A 15,455-nucleotide genomic window follows, 5' to 3' on the forward strand; every position below is an offset into this window, starting at 1 on the left:
ACGGACACTGGACACTGGACACTGGACGAGTTCCGCTGCGCCACGAAATTAAATATTAAATTTTCCAATTAGCAGGGCAAACATATCTTCGATTTACCTTGGGCAGTGGCAAGAGTAAAGTGCATTTACATTAAGGTGAGAGTTAGCGCTGTGATGTGGGTAGAGATTGGAGATACTTTGGGGCCCATCAAGCCAACACTTGGCCTCAATCCACGGCCAAAAAAATGTACTAAATTGCTGATAAAAATCGATAATAACTTGTAATATCTATTTTTGTTGCACTTTGAACTGTTTTGGACTTTGTAAGCGATCAATAAGCGATCGATCGGCATCTCGTCTCGCCGTTCCAACTGATTTATTCCCAACATGAACTCTGCCCTTTGGCTTGATGTAATTTGTGCGAATTATATTTAACATTCATAAAGCCAGCGATGATTCTCCGATAAGCTTGACAAAAACATTCGAACATTCCGTGTTTGGGACGCTACTAATTATCACTCATTAATGGGCACAGTTTCTGGGTCGTTTGAGATCTGGTTTAGTCACGGATCGCAAATGCTTTGGTCAGGAACGTACGGCATGCCACACGCTAAATGGATGCGCTGCCTGCTCTGGCTCACGCTTCAGTGCATGTGGGTGGACGGGGGATATCTGGAGGATAACTTTCCGGCGAGCGTGATAGAGGATGCCCATCTGAGCACGGTAAGGGTTTCCAGAGAGCTTGAGCTAGATCAAAAATCTCTTTTGCTGCAGCTGCAACTCTTGCAGAAGTACAAGTATCCGGCGGAGGGCCATCAGGTGACCACCGAGGACAATTACATCTTGACCGTTCACCGAATTCCACGGCCAGGGGCCCAGCCTGTACTGCTCGTACACGGCCTTGAGGACACCTCCTCCACCTGGATTGTGATGGGACCGCAGAGTGGGCTGGGCTACTTTCTGTATGGCCACGGCTATGACGTGTGGATGGGCAATGTGCGCGGCAATCGCTACTCGCGGGGCCACCGGCAGCTAAACGCCAACACGGACCGGGCCTACTGGAGCTTTTCCTGGCACGAGATTGGAGTGTACGATCTGCCCGCCATGATAGACGGTGTCCTGGCCAAGACAGGATATGCGAAACTCAGCTACTTCGGGCACTCCCAGGGTACGACTTCGTTCTTTGTGTTGGCATCCAGTCGCCCGGAGTACAACGCCAAGATCCACCTGATGAGTGCTCTGGCTCCTGTGGCTTTTATGGCCCACGCGAAGGCGCCTCTGTTGGGCATAGCCAGAGTTGGCATCAACATGCTGGGCGAGTCCTTCGAGCTGTTTCCACACTCTTACATGTACCTCAATCAGTGCCTGCAATCGGCCGGCATGCTCAAGACCTGCCTTCGTTTCCTCTGGCAGGTGGTCGGCAAGAATCGCGAGGAATTCAACATGGTGGGTACCATAGATATATCTAGACCTCATAATTGTTGATGTCCTTCCAGACCATGCTCCCGGTGGTGCTCGGCCACATCCCAGGGGGCTGCAATGTGAAGCAGCCCGTCCACTACATGCAGCTGCGGAGCTCTGGTCGGTTCTGCCAGTACGACCACGAGGCGAAGGAGAATCAGAAGATCTACGGGCGTAGCTCTCCCCCTGATTACCGACTGGAGAGGATTACTGCCCCGATCGCGCTGTATTATGGCAGCAATGACTATCTTTCCGCTGTCGAGGATGTTCAGCGTCTGGCCAAGCTGCTGCCAAATGTGGTGGAGAATCATTTGTACAAGAAGTGGAACCACGTGGACATGATCTGGGCCATTAGTGCTCGGCACTCGATTCAGCCCAAGATGCTCGAGGCAATGAGGTACTGGGAGTCAGCAGTGGGAGGCAGCAAGCATGCTGAAGCCACCACCAGTTATGTGGTTGAGGAAGAGATTGCTGAGCCGGTCAGCGAAGCTGCCACAGAAAGCCCTGATGATGAGACGGAAGTTGAGGAACAAACTGGGAAAGAGCGGGAAGGGGCAAGGGATGAAGATTAAGATCAAAATGTATGTAGAAATGATGTAGATATCTGGGTACGCAGCTTTTGGCGTGGCTAAATGTTTTTTTCCGCTGTATTACCACCTGAATATTGACACAGAATGAGTAACAAAATACTCAGTTATAATCTATAATACATAAGTCGGGGTAGGGGTATGACTCCTAACTAAACTACAACAATCACGTGCCACATCCGCCACACAGCCGCATTAGTAGGAACCAAGAGAAACGCTTTAGGGATTTTGGGAGCGGAGCGCAACGAGGCGCAAAAACATTTACTCAACACTTAGCAGCTGTTGGCTGGTTTTTGCGGGATCGTTGCCGACGACGTGCGGCGAAAGTTTTTTATGATTTATGAAGCAGGCGACGAGGATGAGAATGAGGCTGAGGGGCCGCTGCTGGAGGTCCTGATGTGTGCTGCCGTGGCGAATGCGGAAATGGCAGGCTCCCAGGACGGGTGCGGATGCGGTAGCTAAGCGCTTTCCCGTGTCAGTTTCCCCAACAGCAAAGAGCTCAGTCTCTCTCCACCCAAAACCCGGATATAAAAATTGCACTTTGATGCGTTTTCCTTGCACAGAGCCACACAACTGCAACTCCAACTAAAATGCTGAAACAGTAAACAATGCGTAGCCGAAATAACAAAAGTTTCTTTGGCGGTTTCTCTTCTCTCCGCTGTGCTCATTAAAATGTTCGCTTAGTGCTGCATAGAGCTACTCGTGGACCTGCTTTTGTCAAACACAAACACAAAACAATGAAAGCCTCACACACGAGAATGGATATGCCGTTACAATATATATGCAGAATATGCAAGCATACCCAGCAAACAAAAACCTAGCACATGATTTTGTTTACGACTCAAATGCGAGACTTTATCCGAACAATATATATATATATATATAATACGTGTCTCGCTCAGATTGTGATAGTTAAAGTATTGTCGTCTCCGTGTCTCTCACATTTGCATTGTAAAACGCTCATTTTCGCGCTTGTTTTCGAGCAGCAAAAAGCTCGCGCGTTGGTTTGCTGGGACATGCTGCTCTCTAAGCAAACGTGGCGCTAGAGCTAAGTGTGTAATTTATAAGAGTGTTTGTCGTGTGGGATCTAGTACAGCCAGGCTTTGTACGAGACCACGGGAGGTGTGCGAACAAATGCCGAAACGCGACAAAAGAATTCATGAGAGTACGAGGAGTATTGTTGGCGACACATTTCACTCCTGAAAGGCAGCGCACAACAAAACAGCGTAACAGAAATCCATTTTGGAACACACAGAGCGAAATCCTAACAGAAATTGGCACAATGAACTCACTCTCTCTCTCTCTCTCTCTCTGTCACCTGTGTGAGGGTTTCTCCCTGCAAATGGAAACGGCTGGCAAAAGCGAAAATGGTGTGCAAGAAACCGTTTATTGGGCCACCGCTTTGCAGCATATTAATTAAAAAGCGTTCCACGCGTTCCACGCTCCACAAAATTGGAAACTAACTCTCGCGGTAAAGGATTTTCTTTCGCTCGCAGTGAGAGCAAAAATTCGATTAAGTTTTATTACGCGTTTTTTCCATATGTTTTTTATTTCGATTCTCTTATTTTTTTGTTGAAATAAACTCATTTACGTGTGTGCTGTTGTTGCCTCTATGCAATTAAATTTTTCCCTCTTCGGATTGTTTGTATTTTTCGTATATTATTACAATTTTAAATATTTAAACATGCATAGTACTGGTAATTAACTTTAATTGTTGTTGCTGCTCGCCGTAAATTGAAGAGTATCCATAGTCTTTACATACGAGTACACTGGAATTAAATTGTATGCATTACACCTTACAATAAGTACGAGTACGTAGGACAAAACTAGAGTAGCCGAAATGTATTTAAAAATATATGTATAAATATTTACAGGGAACTTAATGAACTTTATTTAATATTAATATTCAGACGCATATTGAATTTTCATAAGCAAATTGGTTGGCTTCCAATTGGTATTCATTTTTTGGTGGCTTTAAGTTTCGTGCAATAATTCGCAGGGTGCTGAGTTTAAGTTTAAATTTTCGTCTCATTTTTGGGATTTTGAATAAGATTTTTCTCGAGTTTAATGCTTGGCAGTCCGCACATTTGATGAGGCCTTTCTCACACAATTGTAAAAAACACTTTGAATTCAGTCTTTAAATAAAATAAAAACTCCGCCGTTCAGCTGATATTAATACATTTTTTAGCCTCGATCAAATTCAAATGTGTGTAGTTACACCCACTAGTTGAAATACAGATGCAAATTTCGTAGCTACCCTAATTGCTAATTGGATTTTTAGCTTTAATTTTTTCATTCGCATGCGTTTAAATTTAATTTGGTTTTTGGTTGTTTTGCACGGTGCATGATTTTTGGCTTTGTTTTCACTGAAAAACATCAAAGATTGCTATTATTATATTTTACACAATATTACCGCTGGCTGCTTTCAATTATTTTGAATAATTTACGCCCCGTCTGCCCCCGTCTGGCGCAGCGTTTCACAAACATTTGCCTAAAACTACGAGTAGAGATACGAATAAATGGAGATATGTCCGCTGAACCTTGCCCGAAACTACACACACATAAATATGGTAAGCTGCATGAGTAAAGTGTGTTTTTTATACGCTATGTAGACACCGATAACTGCTGAACGCCAAGCTACTTATTTACACAATTCGCTACTCCTGTTCCTATTGCTCCTAAAAGTAGTCCATCTTGGGCGCATCCATGGCCGTGTGCATGGTCAGCGTGACTCCTCGATTGATGCTCACAGCCGGGTAGAACACTCCGTACAGATCTCGGAACGCCACCGATCCCTGCGGCATTTCGTTCACCAGGAAGCTGAGTGTGTGCCGCTCCAGATCGAGTAGCACCCCAATGGTGCTTCCAGTGGTGATGCCGCCCTCGACGCGTCGCTCATGTATGGAGTTGTGCTGGAACCAGGAGCGCTGGCGATCGATGTACATGGCAAAGGACTTCTCGTCTTTACCTGGTGGATCACAGAAAGTGGCGAAGATTGTGTTTAGTTCAGTGATTAGAATTAAAGTTCAATCTTAGACCCCAAGCGTATTTCTCTTCAGATGCAACAGTCTAAGAACTTGGAAAACTGCAACTGTTGGTGTCAGTGGCGAGGCAGCGCCACCTGCTCCACTTCACGCTGAAGCATTTTGCATATGAAAATTTAATTCGAAAACTTGAGCATCGCGGCACGTGTTAAATGGCGCGTGAGCTGCTTGAAGAGAGAGTAAATTTTGCAAAGTGAAAGAGATACACTGGCATGGTTCTCATGCCTCCCTCCCTTAGTGCTAGACTGGAAAAGAATGATGCCTGCCGATTGCCGCAAATAAACTTTCGCATTTGACAAAAGTTTAAGTGCCGCACTTTTAATTACTTTTGTCTGCACTTGGAAGAAGTCCCCGCCCGCAACGCTCTCTCTCTCTCTCTCTCTCTCCTCAGCCACGCACATTTTCAATCAATTTGCCGAATCGTTCGTTTGAGGCGTCGTCTCTTTCGTCTCTTTCGTCTCTTTCGTCTCTTTCGTTCTTTTTGTTTGTGTTTGTCTCCGCAGTGGCCGCTCTTCGGAGGTAACCGAAACTCGCTTAAAAGTTCCGTTACGCTCTGCTCCGCTCCTCGCACACGCAGCCAGCGAAGTGGCAAAAGTTTGTTCACGCCCCCCCACCGCACACAGTCGGCTCCCGATTTTATTGGCTAGGCTGCCAAATGGCAAAGTTTTAAGCGCCATTCCACCCCACCTCCACCTATGGAAATTCTCCGCATACGTATTGGGTCTTTTGTCACACGCCAGAATCTATTTGTTGTGCAGATTGGCCACTTTTAGTTTTAGTTTTCCCCACGAAACTTTCTTCCTGCAATCCTGAATTTTTAATTGAATTTCAAATGCAACCAGTAACCCAGTGAAATGCATTTTCTCCTGCCACATTTGTGGCGTACTCACCCAACATTTTGTTGCGCGCCACGTCGATACGTGCCACTCCGAATGCCGGATCCGTGTCCGCCGTGTAGTTGTCGATGGTGAACTCCCAGTAGTGGACGCCGCGGGAGAAGCCCACCGAGCCAAGGGCCACACGGTGCTCCCAGCCCTCGACACTGACTGTGGCGTTATTTTTGCTAAAGATTAAGCCGGAGCCGGCGCCGCCGCTCAGAACTGGATCAAACGTGAACCAGGCCACTGCAAAGGAGAAGAGAAGAGAAGAGAGGAGAAGAGGAGAACAGAGATGAGTGGAGAAGCAAGTGAAAAGTGGAAACGAAAACAAAGTCAGACTGGTTGCAATTTTCTCTATTGTCAAAGCTCAAGTGGCCAGGCCAGTGGCAGTGCCAGTGCCAGTCCCAGTCCCAGTGCCAACTCAGAGTCCAGTCCTCGTGCCGCATAGTTTATGCTGTTATGCCCCACAAAGTATGCAACGAGCAGCGGCAGCCTCAAGCTGAGTCGAGTACTTTATTAAATTTGCTTTTTATTGTTGTGGCCGCATTAAGTGGCCGACGTTGGTCCCAGATCAGCCGAGACCCTCTGGAGACCAGCTCCGACTCGGAGTGGTGATGATGACGTTGCCATTTTCCTGTTTTATTAGCCACCAAAGGCAATTGTGTGGCCAAACACAAGCCACAAGGCAAGCAGCTGGGACAAGAGGTCTCCGGCTATCCATTGCCTTGCTTATGTCGAATGAGAGATTTGCGGCCAGCACTACAAACTATGGACCACAATGGAGTTCTTTTAATTAGCTGCCACTTGGATGTGGAATTTGGCATCATCTGTGCTTGGAGTCTTCAAATGTCTTTCCATAAAAAGGGTTGTCTGTGGTGCTAGGTGTTAGCCCAGACCAAACCCATTAGAGCGCACCGCCCGCAATCGTCACGAGCCATAAACTGTTAACTGCTTCTTGGCAGCGTTAATTACTTAGGGGCACGCGCTCAGTGTAAACACTTTATAACGCAACAATTTGCAGGGTCCAGAGACCGCTTAAGGCAAATAATCAATTAAAAGTTGCAACTAATAAAGGAATAGCAGGAGCAGGAGTGCTTTATAGATCCCGCTCTGGCAATTTTATAAATGAAATAACTTTACGCGCCGTTTCATTTGCCATGCGGCCAGGGGAGTGGAGCCCGAGGAGCTGCCTCCTGTCAGGTGGCGCATGCATCAATCAGGCGAGAATTGGATTGCAAAAGACATTCCCAGGCACAGCTCCCGCCCCCCGTCTGGCACACGTTTTCCTGCCCGGCAGGCGTAAAGGGGTCAATGGCTGTTTGACATGCAAAGCACGAACGGAAGGACGGGAACGGGAACGGGAACGGGAACGGAGCATGACCGAAAAGGATTAAATTATAAAGCAGTTGGAAAAGTAGCGCCCAAGCAAATATTTCAGCCAGCAGTGGTCGGGAGGAGGTTAATTGAAAAAGCTAGTACGGCACCAGGCAGTCTCTCGCTCTCGCTCGCGCTCTCACCTTCGGCAGTCTGCAGTCCAATCAGCTCCGAGTATTCACCCTCTCCGGCGCTATTGAAGGCCTTCACCCGGGCATTGTACATTGAATTGAAGTGAAGTCCGTCGACGGTGCAAATTGTTTCCTTGCCGCAGTAGACTTCCTGCACGCCAAAGAGAAGATCCAAATTAAAGTTTTCATCGTTTTCGTCAATCGATTCCTTTGACTTACTCGAAACTCCCCGCCGCTGCCATCGTCCAGTTCAAGGACATATCCCTCCACGGTGGAATGATTCGGTGGCTGCCACGCAACTGTCACGGAATTATTCTCCGCTGAGCAATCCGTCGGCAAAATGGTCGGCGTCATGGGTGCTGTGTGGGTGGAAATTCAGGGAAAATCCTTAATGAATTGTGTGGCAAACGGAAGAGAAACCCCAGCGAAATTAATATTCTAATGCGTGCCAAAAGAGTGTGGAAAATCAGCAAAATAAAATAGAATACATAAATGGAAGCCCACAACCAATGGCAAACAATAGACAAAACAGCAGATCGCCTTATGCAGAACAAAGTGTCACCGCTCTGGCATTGTGCATTCATTTCTTATTAATTGCCCGGAGGAGTGGCAGCTACGACGTGATAAAAATTCACGACGCAACACAAATGCCGCTGGCACGAGGGAGGCGCTGTACAACGCCCACAAGTATGCCACAAAAATGAACATAAAAATGAGCTGTTTCCGCTCTTAAAAGGCGCCAAAAACAAAGGCCCCGGGCAGAAAGGTAAAAGGTAAAAAGTTTGAATCTTGGCATCAATGGAAAAGAAAAAAGTGTAGAGCCTAAGCCTAAGCAGTTAGTGCTGCCCGAAAGTGCTTAAAAATAATATTCCGCTTATAATACAAAATAATAAAAGCTTAGCCAGAAAACAGAAGGCGCGACAGAGCGAAAGAGCTGAAAGTTAGCTGAAATGTTCCCCTTGGCCGGCTGACATTTCCGCCTTTTGCCGGGAAACGGAAGTGAAAATATTTGTGCGGCATTTTTCGGGTATTTTACTTTGTTTTCTCTTTTGCGGCTGGAGTGGAAAAAAAAACACACACAAAATTGTTATGCGTGGGCGTGAGCCCGTCAGAACAAAGCGAACAAAAGGCCAACAAAAAATGCACAAAAACAAAATGGCCGAAAATGAGATTGTGTGTGTGTGTGTGTGTGTGTGTGTGTGTGTGTGAGTGAAAAGTGAAAGCACCAAAGAATGAGTTTTGCCCAAAAGAAGAATCAAAATGAATACAAATTATGGAATTATGGAACTGAATTTCATGAGATTTTGTCTTTAGTTTTTGTTGAATATTCTCGAGTTCATTCAATTTGTTTTGTGGTTTTTGGGTTTGTTGCTCACCTGCCGGACACCTTTCATCTCCGTCTTTGAGGGCTTTATTGGATGGTTTATTGGTTTATTGGATGATGGCGAGTTTCATGTGTTTGTGAAAGCAAAGCAGCAAACATTCAAAGTGGTGAGGGGGAGATGCGAGAGAAGGCGACAAAGGTTAGACACATGATACGGATACACAATTTATTTAACATTTTCCTGCCTATTTGTGACTTTGTGTGGGCTGGGGAGAGAGGGCTGGATCTGATTTCAACACTTTCGCTTTAATTATCTTCCCAAAACTGTACTTTTCGGGTGCTTCTGCGCTGTCGTCTCTCGTTGCACACTTCCTCTCCTGGGAGTTGCCCCAAAAACTATTTTCGAAGCCCCTTCGGTTCCACCTCTTCAGCGGCCCTCGATTGAAGAGCTCTTCGCGGAATTGTTTCAAGGGTTGTTCATGTTTAAAGGGAGTGGCACCAATCTGTGCCTGTGCTTAATTAGTGACAGGATTTACGAGGTAATTTACCAATCAAATGGGACTATTTATGTATGGAAGATGTATAGAAAGGCTGCAACTACTTTCGAATCTAATTCTGAATGTGTCTTGCCCGAGGGCTTGGCTGGACAATGATTAGTTAGACTTAGTCTCGAATCTGCTCCAACGAACCTTTCATTTGGATAAAGTTCAAGTTGTCGATGGCCCGTGCGAGTGCGGCGTCGTCCAGGGTCAAGTCCACGATGGGGGAGACCCGCGGCGCTGCATTGGTGACCTCCTGGTGCCAGGTCATGTCGGTGTTTGCCACACGATTGATGAGCATGGAACCCACCTAAAAGGAAGCAACGATTATCAATAAGCAACTAAGCAAATGTTAAAGGCAAACAAACCTGTAGAAATGCCGCGCTGTCAGTTTCTTTCAATGCCTCGATGCAGAACTGGATGAGGCCCGTGGTCTGCTGCAGCTTGCCAGTGCAATTCGATTGCTGGTCCTGGAATGGAGGAGGAGCATGTTGCAGTCAGTCTATAAACAGAGAGGGTGGGGGGAGGAGTGTACCTTCAGTATCCTGATTTTGGTGTCCTTGTCCATGCGAATGGCCTCCAGCAAATACTCGCGACGGTCGTGAATGGCCTGGATGAGGGCCTCGCACTGGGCGTGCACCAGGCGCTCGAACTCCATGCAGGATTCCTGATTAAAACCGGAGCTGAGAACATGTTCGGATGCTTGGCAGTTTGCGGAGGCACACACTTACCGTCACTTTGTCGCTCATGCCTTTGAGGCGCTGAATGAACTCGGTCGTGGAACGTGCCTTCTCCGACAATTGTTGCAGATTGTGTGAGAGCTCCGTCTGGAATGGAATGGAATGGAACGGACAATGACATCAGCGCGAAACAAATATTAAAAAACGAAACCCCGGAATGCAGTAATAAAAGTCTACAGTCTACAGTCTACGGTTTACGAGTTGCTTTTTATGAAGCGGTGACAGCTCTCCTCTGTTATTTCACAGTTCCAAAGGAATCGGTTCAAAATATGCCGCCTCAATTACGGGCAGAAAGGAACATCACGCAAACCTCTTGCCACAACTCATTTGTTGAATGTTTTGTGCCAAAACATAAAACGGACAGACAGACAGACAATGTTTATGTTGCGGCAGAGGCAAGCATTTGCGCTTGACACTGACATGACACGACACGACACGACAGGGCACAGGCACAAATTTGAGCAATTCAATTTTCATCATCATTGGGAAATTTGTTGAACAATTAAATTGCTCATACGCCGGGCCACCGGGCCACCGGGCCACCACCCCATCGGCCTTCTCTTGAACAATTGCAATTCATTAGCATTAAAATGGAACCCCAAGCCAGCCATTTTGCATCTTTGTCCGCCCCATCCGACATGTTGTTGTGCCCGCAGGACACTCTGCCATTGCCACCATAATTGTCCGGCTGGCTGTCGAGGCGCTGGCACAGATCCAAGTGCGAGACACGGAGTCCACCCCATTGCAATGCTCGCCTTGGGGCATTTACATGCTTTTCACTTTTCTAGACAAACGGAAAAACAGCAAACGGATAAGAACCATTCCCATTGCCGTATCTTCGCTCCCTATTGCTGCTTTTGTCAGACACGACGAACACTCATCACCACTTTTGGCATTTGTTTTCTGATTATTTTATTCTATTTGCCAGTCGCTGCTGCTGCTGCTTCTGCTGCTGCTGCTGCTGCTGCTGCTTTTGCTGCTGCTGCTTCTGCTGCTGTTGCTGCTGCTGTTGCTGCTGCTGTTGCTGCTTCTGCTGCTGCTTCTGCTGCTGCTGCTGCTGCTGCTGCTGCTGTTGCTGCTGCTGTTGCTGCTTCTGCTTCTGCTGCTGCTTCTGCTGCTGTTGCTGCTGCTGCTGCTAATGCTGCTGCTTCTGCTGCTGTTGCTGCTGCTACTGCTGCTGTTTCCTGCCGTTGTTTTGTTTATCAAATCAAAATAGCTGCAGGTGAAGGGAGCATTTTCCTGGTTTCCTGGAGAGTGCAGCTTTAACTGGGAAACCATTCTAAACCCTCTTTTGCACTCTCACCTCCAGTTCCGAAATCTCTTTGCCAAATAGGTGAGTGCATGTTGCCTGCTTTCATAATTCTTCAACGCAACAACCCACAGCACTGGCAAAAAGTATTCGGAACGGGGGCCCAATTACTGGGAAATATTTCATTATCCAGTGCCCCCGTAATGAGCAGACCCCTCGAACAAGGCGGCTTATGACGATTACATTCATTAGCTGAATGCTTCCAGCTTCCAGTCCCTGTCCAATCCTTCCACAGACCAACAGGCAGACAGATGGCTAAGCGCCGAAAAGTCGGCATGGGAGAGAGAGGAAGTGAAAGAGAGAGAGAGAGAGGAAGAGAGATCTCCGATAGTGCAGGGGCGGGGCGGCTGGCGGGACTGCTAAGTGCCGGCCAAGAATACGCAACGCGGACAGAGAGACAGAGAAAACTGTTGAAATATAATCCCTCGAGGGTTGCTTCAACGCTTCCCGTGCAATGCCCACTCTGGGGAAAAGTGCGGGGTGTGGGGAGTGGGGAGTGATTTTGAATATGAAGTGAAGGGCTGAAGAGACTGGCTGGACTGACTGGCTAATGCCGAGAGTCTGTTTTGCATTGATAAGCTCCAGCCCTCTCCTCTCCCTGCCCCAATTCTTTAGAAAACATTTCTCTGAGCTGTGATCTCCCCTCCGCCTCTGTCTGTTTTTTTATGACACATTGCCATAAAAATATAAAAAAAAAAATATATCAAGTGCGCAGTCCGAATAAAAAGCTCCCTGCGGGGCAAAGCGAAGAAACTTTTATCAGACGGAAAAAAATAATAATAATATGACATGTTTATGCGCCGCAGACGCAGGGGGAGAGAGGGAGAGAGCGACAGAGACAGAGACACCGAAGACGCCTTTAAAGTTGCTACGCATGCAAATCGTGTAAATAATTCAAGAGCTCCTCCTGCCGCCAGGCGGCGGCGCTGCGGTGTCTTCTTCGCTGTCCCTTCTGTGTGACACTGACGCGGCCGTGACACATGTGCCCGCGGGAGAGACAAATAAATTATTAAGTTGTTAAAGCAACTCCAACTGCGGCGGCAGTACAGTGGCAGTCACTCATATTAATACGCTAAAACGTAGCAACAATGTGGCTGAGGTAAGCTGTAGGAAGTCGCTGCCAGATGGGAGCAGACATTAGATATTCAGGTGGCAAAAAATATGATTCAAAATTGAACGTTCCAGCAAGAAGCAGAAAAGTTCTTCCGCGAGAAAGTTGAGTGCCAGCTAATTAGGGTGGACCCGACTCAAGTATCAGCAATTAAGTTTCGAATCTCTTCTGCTGCAACTATTTACGCTGACATTTAGCATGATTATTCCTACGAGTATCGCGAGTATTACGAGTGTCTGTTCTGCCACTTAAAGCCAACGCGACGCAAGATTTGATCTTTGCCAAGTGCCAGACAGCACAGCGTTGACAGCAAAACCCCCCCACCGCACCCCACACGACTTGTAGGCTGTGCTCCAAGGGATAGGACAGAGAGTGGACAGAGGAACGCAGATAAAATCGCAGACTTGGCGGCGACGCCACGTCGTTGTCGTGCTGCCCGGGCGCCAGCGTCGAGTCAGCAACAAGTTGCCAGCTAGCTACTGTGCGCCTGGCGCTGATTATCAACAGAATGTTGCCCATAATTTAGGGCCTGCACGCTGCAGCTTGCTATAAATAAACTGCCTCATGCAGCTCCCTTCCAGTCGTGTCTGGTCTGATTCTCATTACGCGCATATTTAATGGTAGCCAAGAGAGCTCGTTAAGCGTAGCCAAATTTTAGTTGTGCAACATTTAGTTGGAGCCACCAAAAGCTCCACTGTAGACTGGCAACTTTTCAGAAATGATGTGCAAGAGACGCCAGATCGTAAAATGATGATATATCATGGGTACTCATGTTTATTATGGACTAAGCCAGAGACAGAGAGACAGAGAGACAGAGAGACGGAGAGACGTGACAGCTCCACTCGAATGTCTCTCGAGCAGGTGGCCAGGCCAATCGGGCTTGAATTATAGCGCATTGGAGCCATAAAGCCAGCAACATATGGAACGAGCTTAAGTAGCTCGTGTTGCGGCCCCCCGAATATGGCATTTGGCAGTTAACGCGGCACTTCCATTCACTCAGACCGCGCACATAAATATCATTTACCGCCATTTCGTGTTGCACATGCAACACGTGGATTGCCCAGTTTGGCGCACATAAAAACTGCGATGTCTTCTGCTCCGTAACGTTAACAAATAGCCGCGGAAATGTATTTATGTTGCGGTGGAAAGCCTAAATGTTGCTTTATTTTTCCTTAACGATCGTTAGAGTGGCAGACCTTCTGCTTAATGCTTGGGGCCACCTTGGCCCTAATTAGTTCTGTACAATGAGCTGGCGATCAACCGCACTGGAACCCAATAATGTGCCCCGCGCTTACCTGCCTCACTCGGCTCTTCTTCAGTTCTGCGATGGCAGCCGGATGGGCACACTTGAGGCATGAGTAATGCGTGGCGCGTTGCAGTCGCCTTTGAGGCACGATAAAAAGCTTAAAATACAACTTACAATGCTGCCAAGATATGAATATAAAGCGCACATCGCATTGATTTATGTGGCAGTCAAAAGGAAGCAACTGACGGCGATGGTTTTTTAAATTGGATTACGAGTTGCTTGCCTCTGCCCGCGCCTGATTTGCATGCCAAGTGTGGCTGAGTGGCTGAGTGGCTGTGGGGCTGTGGCGCTGCGTTATCCGATTAAAAATAAGGCAAGACGACAGCTTATTGAGCTACTGATTCGTCTAATTAATTAGAGACTTGTGCTAATATCAGAAAAGATCAAAAGCCAAACAAAAAGGGAACTGGGAACTGGGAACCGCAGACGAAACAGCAAATAGACAAAGGCGGGGAGAGGGTTCCCTTCTATTCGCTCACTCCAGAGGCTGCAGCTAAGGGAGAGGGAGAACTGGGACAAACCGCAGAATCTAATTTCGAATATGTCTGCAGCGCATGTGGAGTCATCTGGCAAGGGGAGGGGGGGGAAGTCAACAAATGTCTATTTTGCGGGTGTGTAAAACAATATTTGAACTGGATGAGGAAAAACGAAAACGAAAACGAAAACGAAAGGTGGGAGCCACGCAACAATCAAAATATTTTCATGACAAATTTAAAACAACAGAACCATGAAGTGGAACACGTTGCAAGCATTTGGTCAGACGTACTTCTTGCAACAGGCAACTGGGAACAGTTGTGTGTGTGTGTGTGGGAAGCAAGTTTTTGCGCGGCGTGCAACCGAGCGGAATGAGACATGTGGGAAGACTTTGCAGAGGGGTAGAAAAGTTTGAACCCATCAAAGCTAAGTACTACCGAGATCTAATCCCCCCTCCTGCGGAAACCCCTGCTAAGACCCTGAACTCAAGAAGTGGCACACGTGTCTGCGTTTACAATTCATTACGAACGCCTCAAACTTAAACCCCGACATTGACTTTGCTCTCAGGCTGACCCAAAGTCAATTCCAGTTGGGAACTACAGTGTCAACCCCAGGGGCGACTGACTCAAGATGCATAACGGCAGCTGGCTGTAAGCTACTTAATCTTCTGGTCGGGCGGCAGAAAGACTCGCCAAATGCAGCCTGAAAGGGTAACAAGACTTCATCATTATTATTTACGCATAAATTAGGATTAAGGCGGCCAGAGCACAGCCACAGAGAGAGAGAGAGAGAGAGGGGGGGAGAGTGGAGGCCCAGACACTTCCTCGGAACTCATATTCTCAATTTTGACCTTATTTGGCTTTGGGTTTCTGCAGAATGTCCAGCCATATACGGACGGTCACTCAGGGACCAACTAAGAGACAATTTCCAGCTCCAGCCAACTCTCCGTTCGTTTCTCTTCGTTAATTTCGCTTCGTTATATTCAGTAACAATTTGCAAAGCCCTAACGATAGCTATCCATATTTTGCTCTTCCCCCCTCTTTCAGATCTACTCGAAGTGCGACAAATTGTAGTCTGCGGAGTCTCTCTCGAGCTATCCGCATTTCCAACACATTCCATATGCGCATTATCAGCGCTGACAGTTTGTGTCAAATTAGTGACATTTAATGTCAGAAAAATGCGCAAATTTGCACAGAGG

General features: G+C 47.2%; 2 protein-coding genes across 3 annotated transcripts in view; one reads left to right on the forward strand and one right to left on the reverse strand.

The window, feature by feature from the left end:
• The first annotated feature begins 476 nt into the window (after positions 1–476).
• LOC117584074 (lipase 1) lies at positions 477–2,027 on the forward strand. Its single transcript, XM_034272819.1, has 3 exons — positions 477–702; positions 754–1,425; positions 1,476–2,027. The coding sequence occupies exons 1-3, from the start codon at positions 505–507 to the stop codon at positions 2,010–2,012; spliced, it is 1,407 nt and encodes a 468-aa protein (XP_034128710.1). The 5' UTR covers positions 477–504; the 3' UTR covers positions 2,013–2,027.
• Positions 2,028–3,656: 1,629 nt separating this feature from the next.
• Positions 3,657–15,455, reverse strand: part of LOC117584033 (E3 ubiquitin-protein ligase TRIM9) — a 66,133-nt gene continuing 54,334 nt past the window's right edge. Inside the window, exons 2-10 of one of the 2 annotated variants that reach the window (XM_034272769.1) lie at positions 10,049–10,144; positions 9,853–9,984; positions 9,686–9,787; positions 9,468–9,627; positions 8,831–8,863; positions 7,674–7,813; positions 7,467–7,605; positions 5,962–6,195; positions 3,657–4,995 (exon numbers count right to left, since the gene is read on the reverse strand). In XM_034272769.1, the coding sequence (XP_034128660.1) occupies positions 4,706–4,995; positions 5,962–6,195; positions 7,467–7,605; positions 7,674–7,813; positions 8,831–8,863; positions 9,468–9,627; positions 9,686–9,787; positions 9,853–9,984; positions 10,049–10,144 (1,326 nt within the window). In that variant the 3' untranslated portion in view covers positions 3,657–4,705. The remainder of the gene's footprint in view (positions 4,996–5,961; positions 6,196–7,466; positions 7,606–7,673; positions 7,814–8,830; positions 8,864–9,467; positions 9,628–9,685; positions 9,788–9,852; positions 9,985–10,048; positions 10,145–15,455) is intronic. The other variant, XM_034272770.1, reaches the window with a different exon arrangement.

Source organism: Drosophila guanche, unplaced genomic scaffold (assembly GCF_900245975.1).
Source record: "Drosophila guanche unplaced genomic scaffold, DGUA_6, whole genome shotgun sequence".
Classification (NCBI taxonomy): domain Eukaryota; kingdom Metazoa; phylum Arthropoda; class Insecta; order Diptera; family Drosophilidae; genus Drosophila; species Drosophila guanche.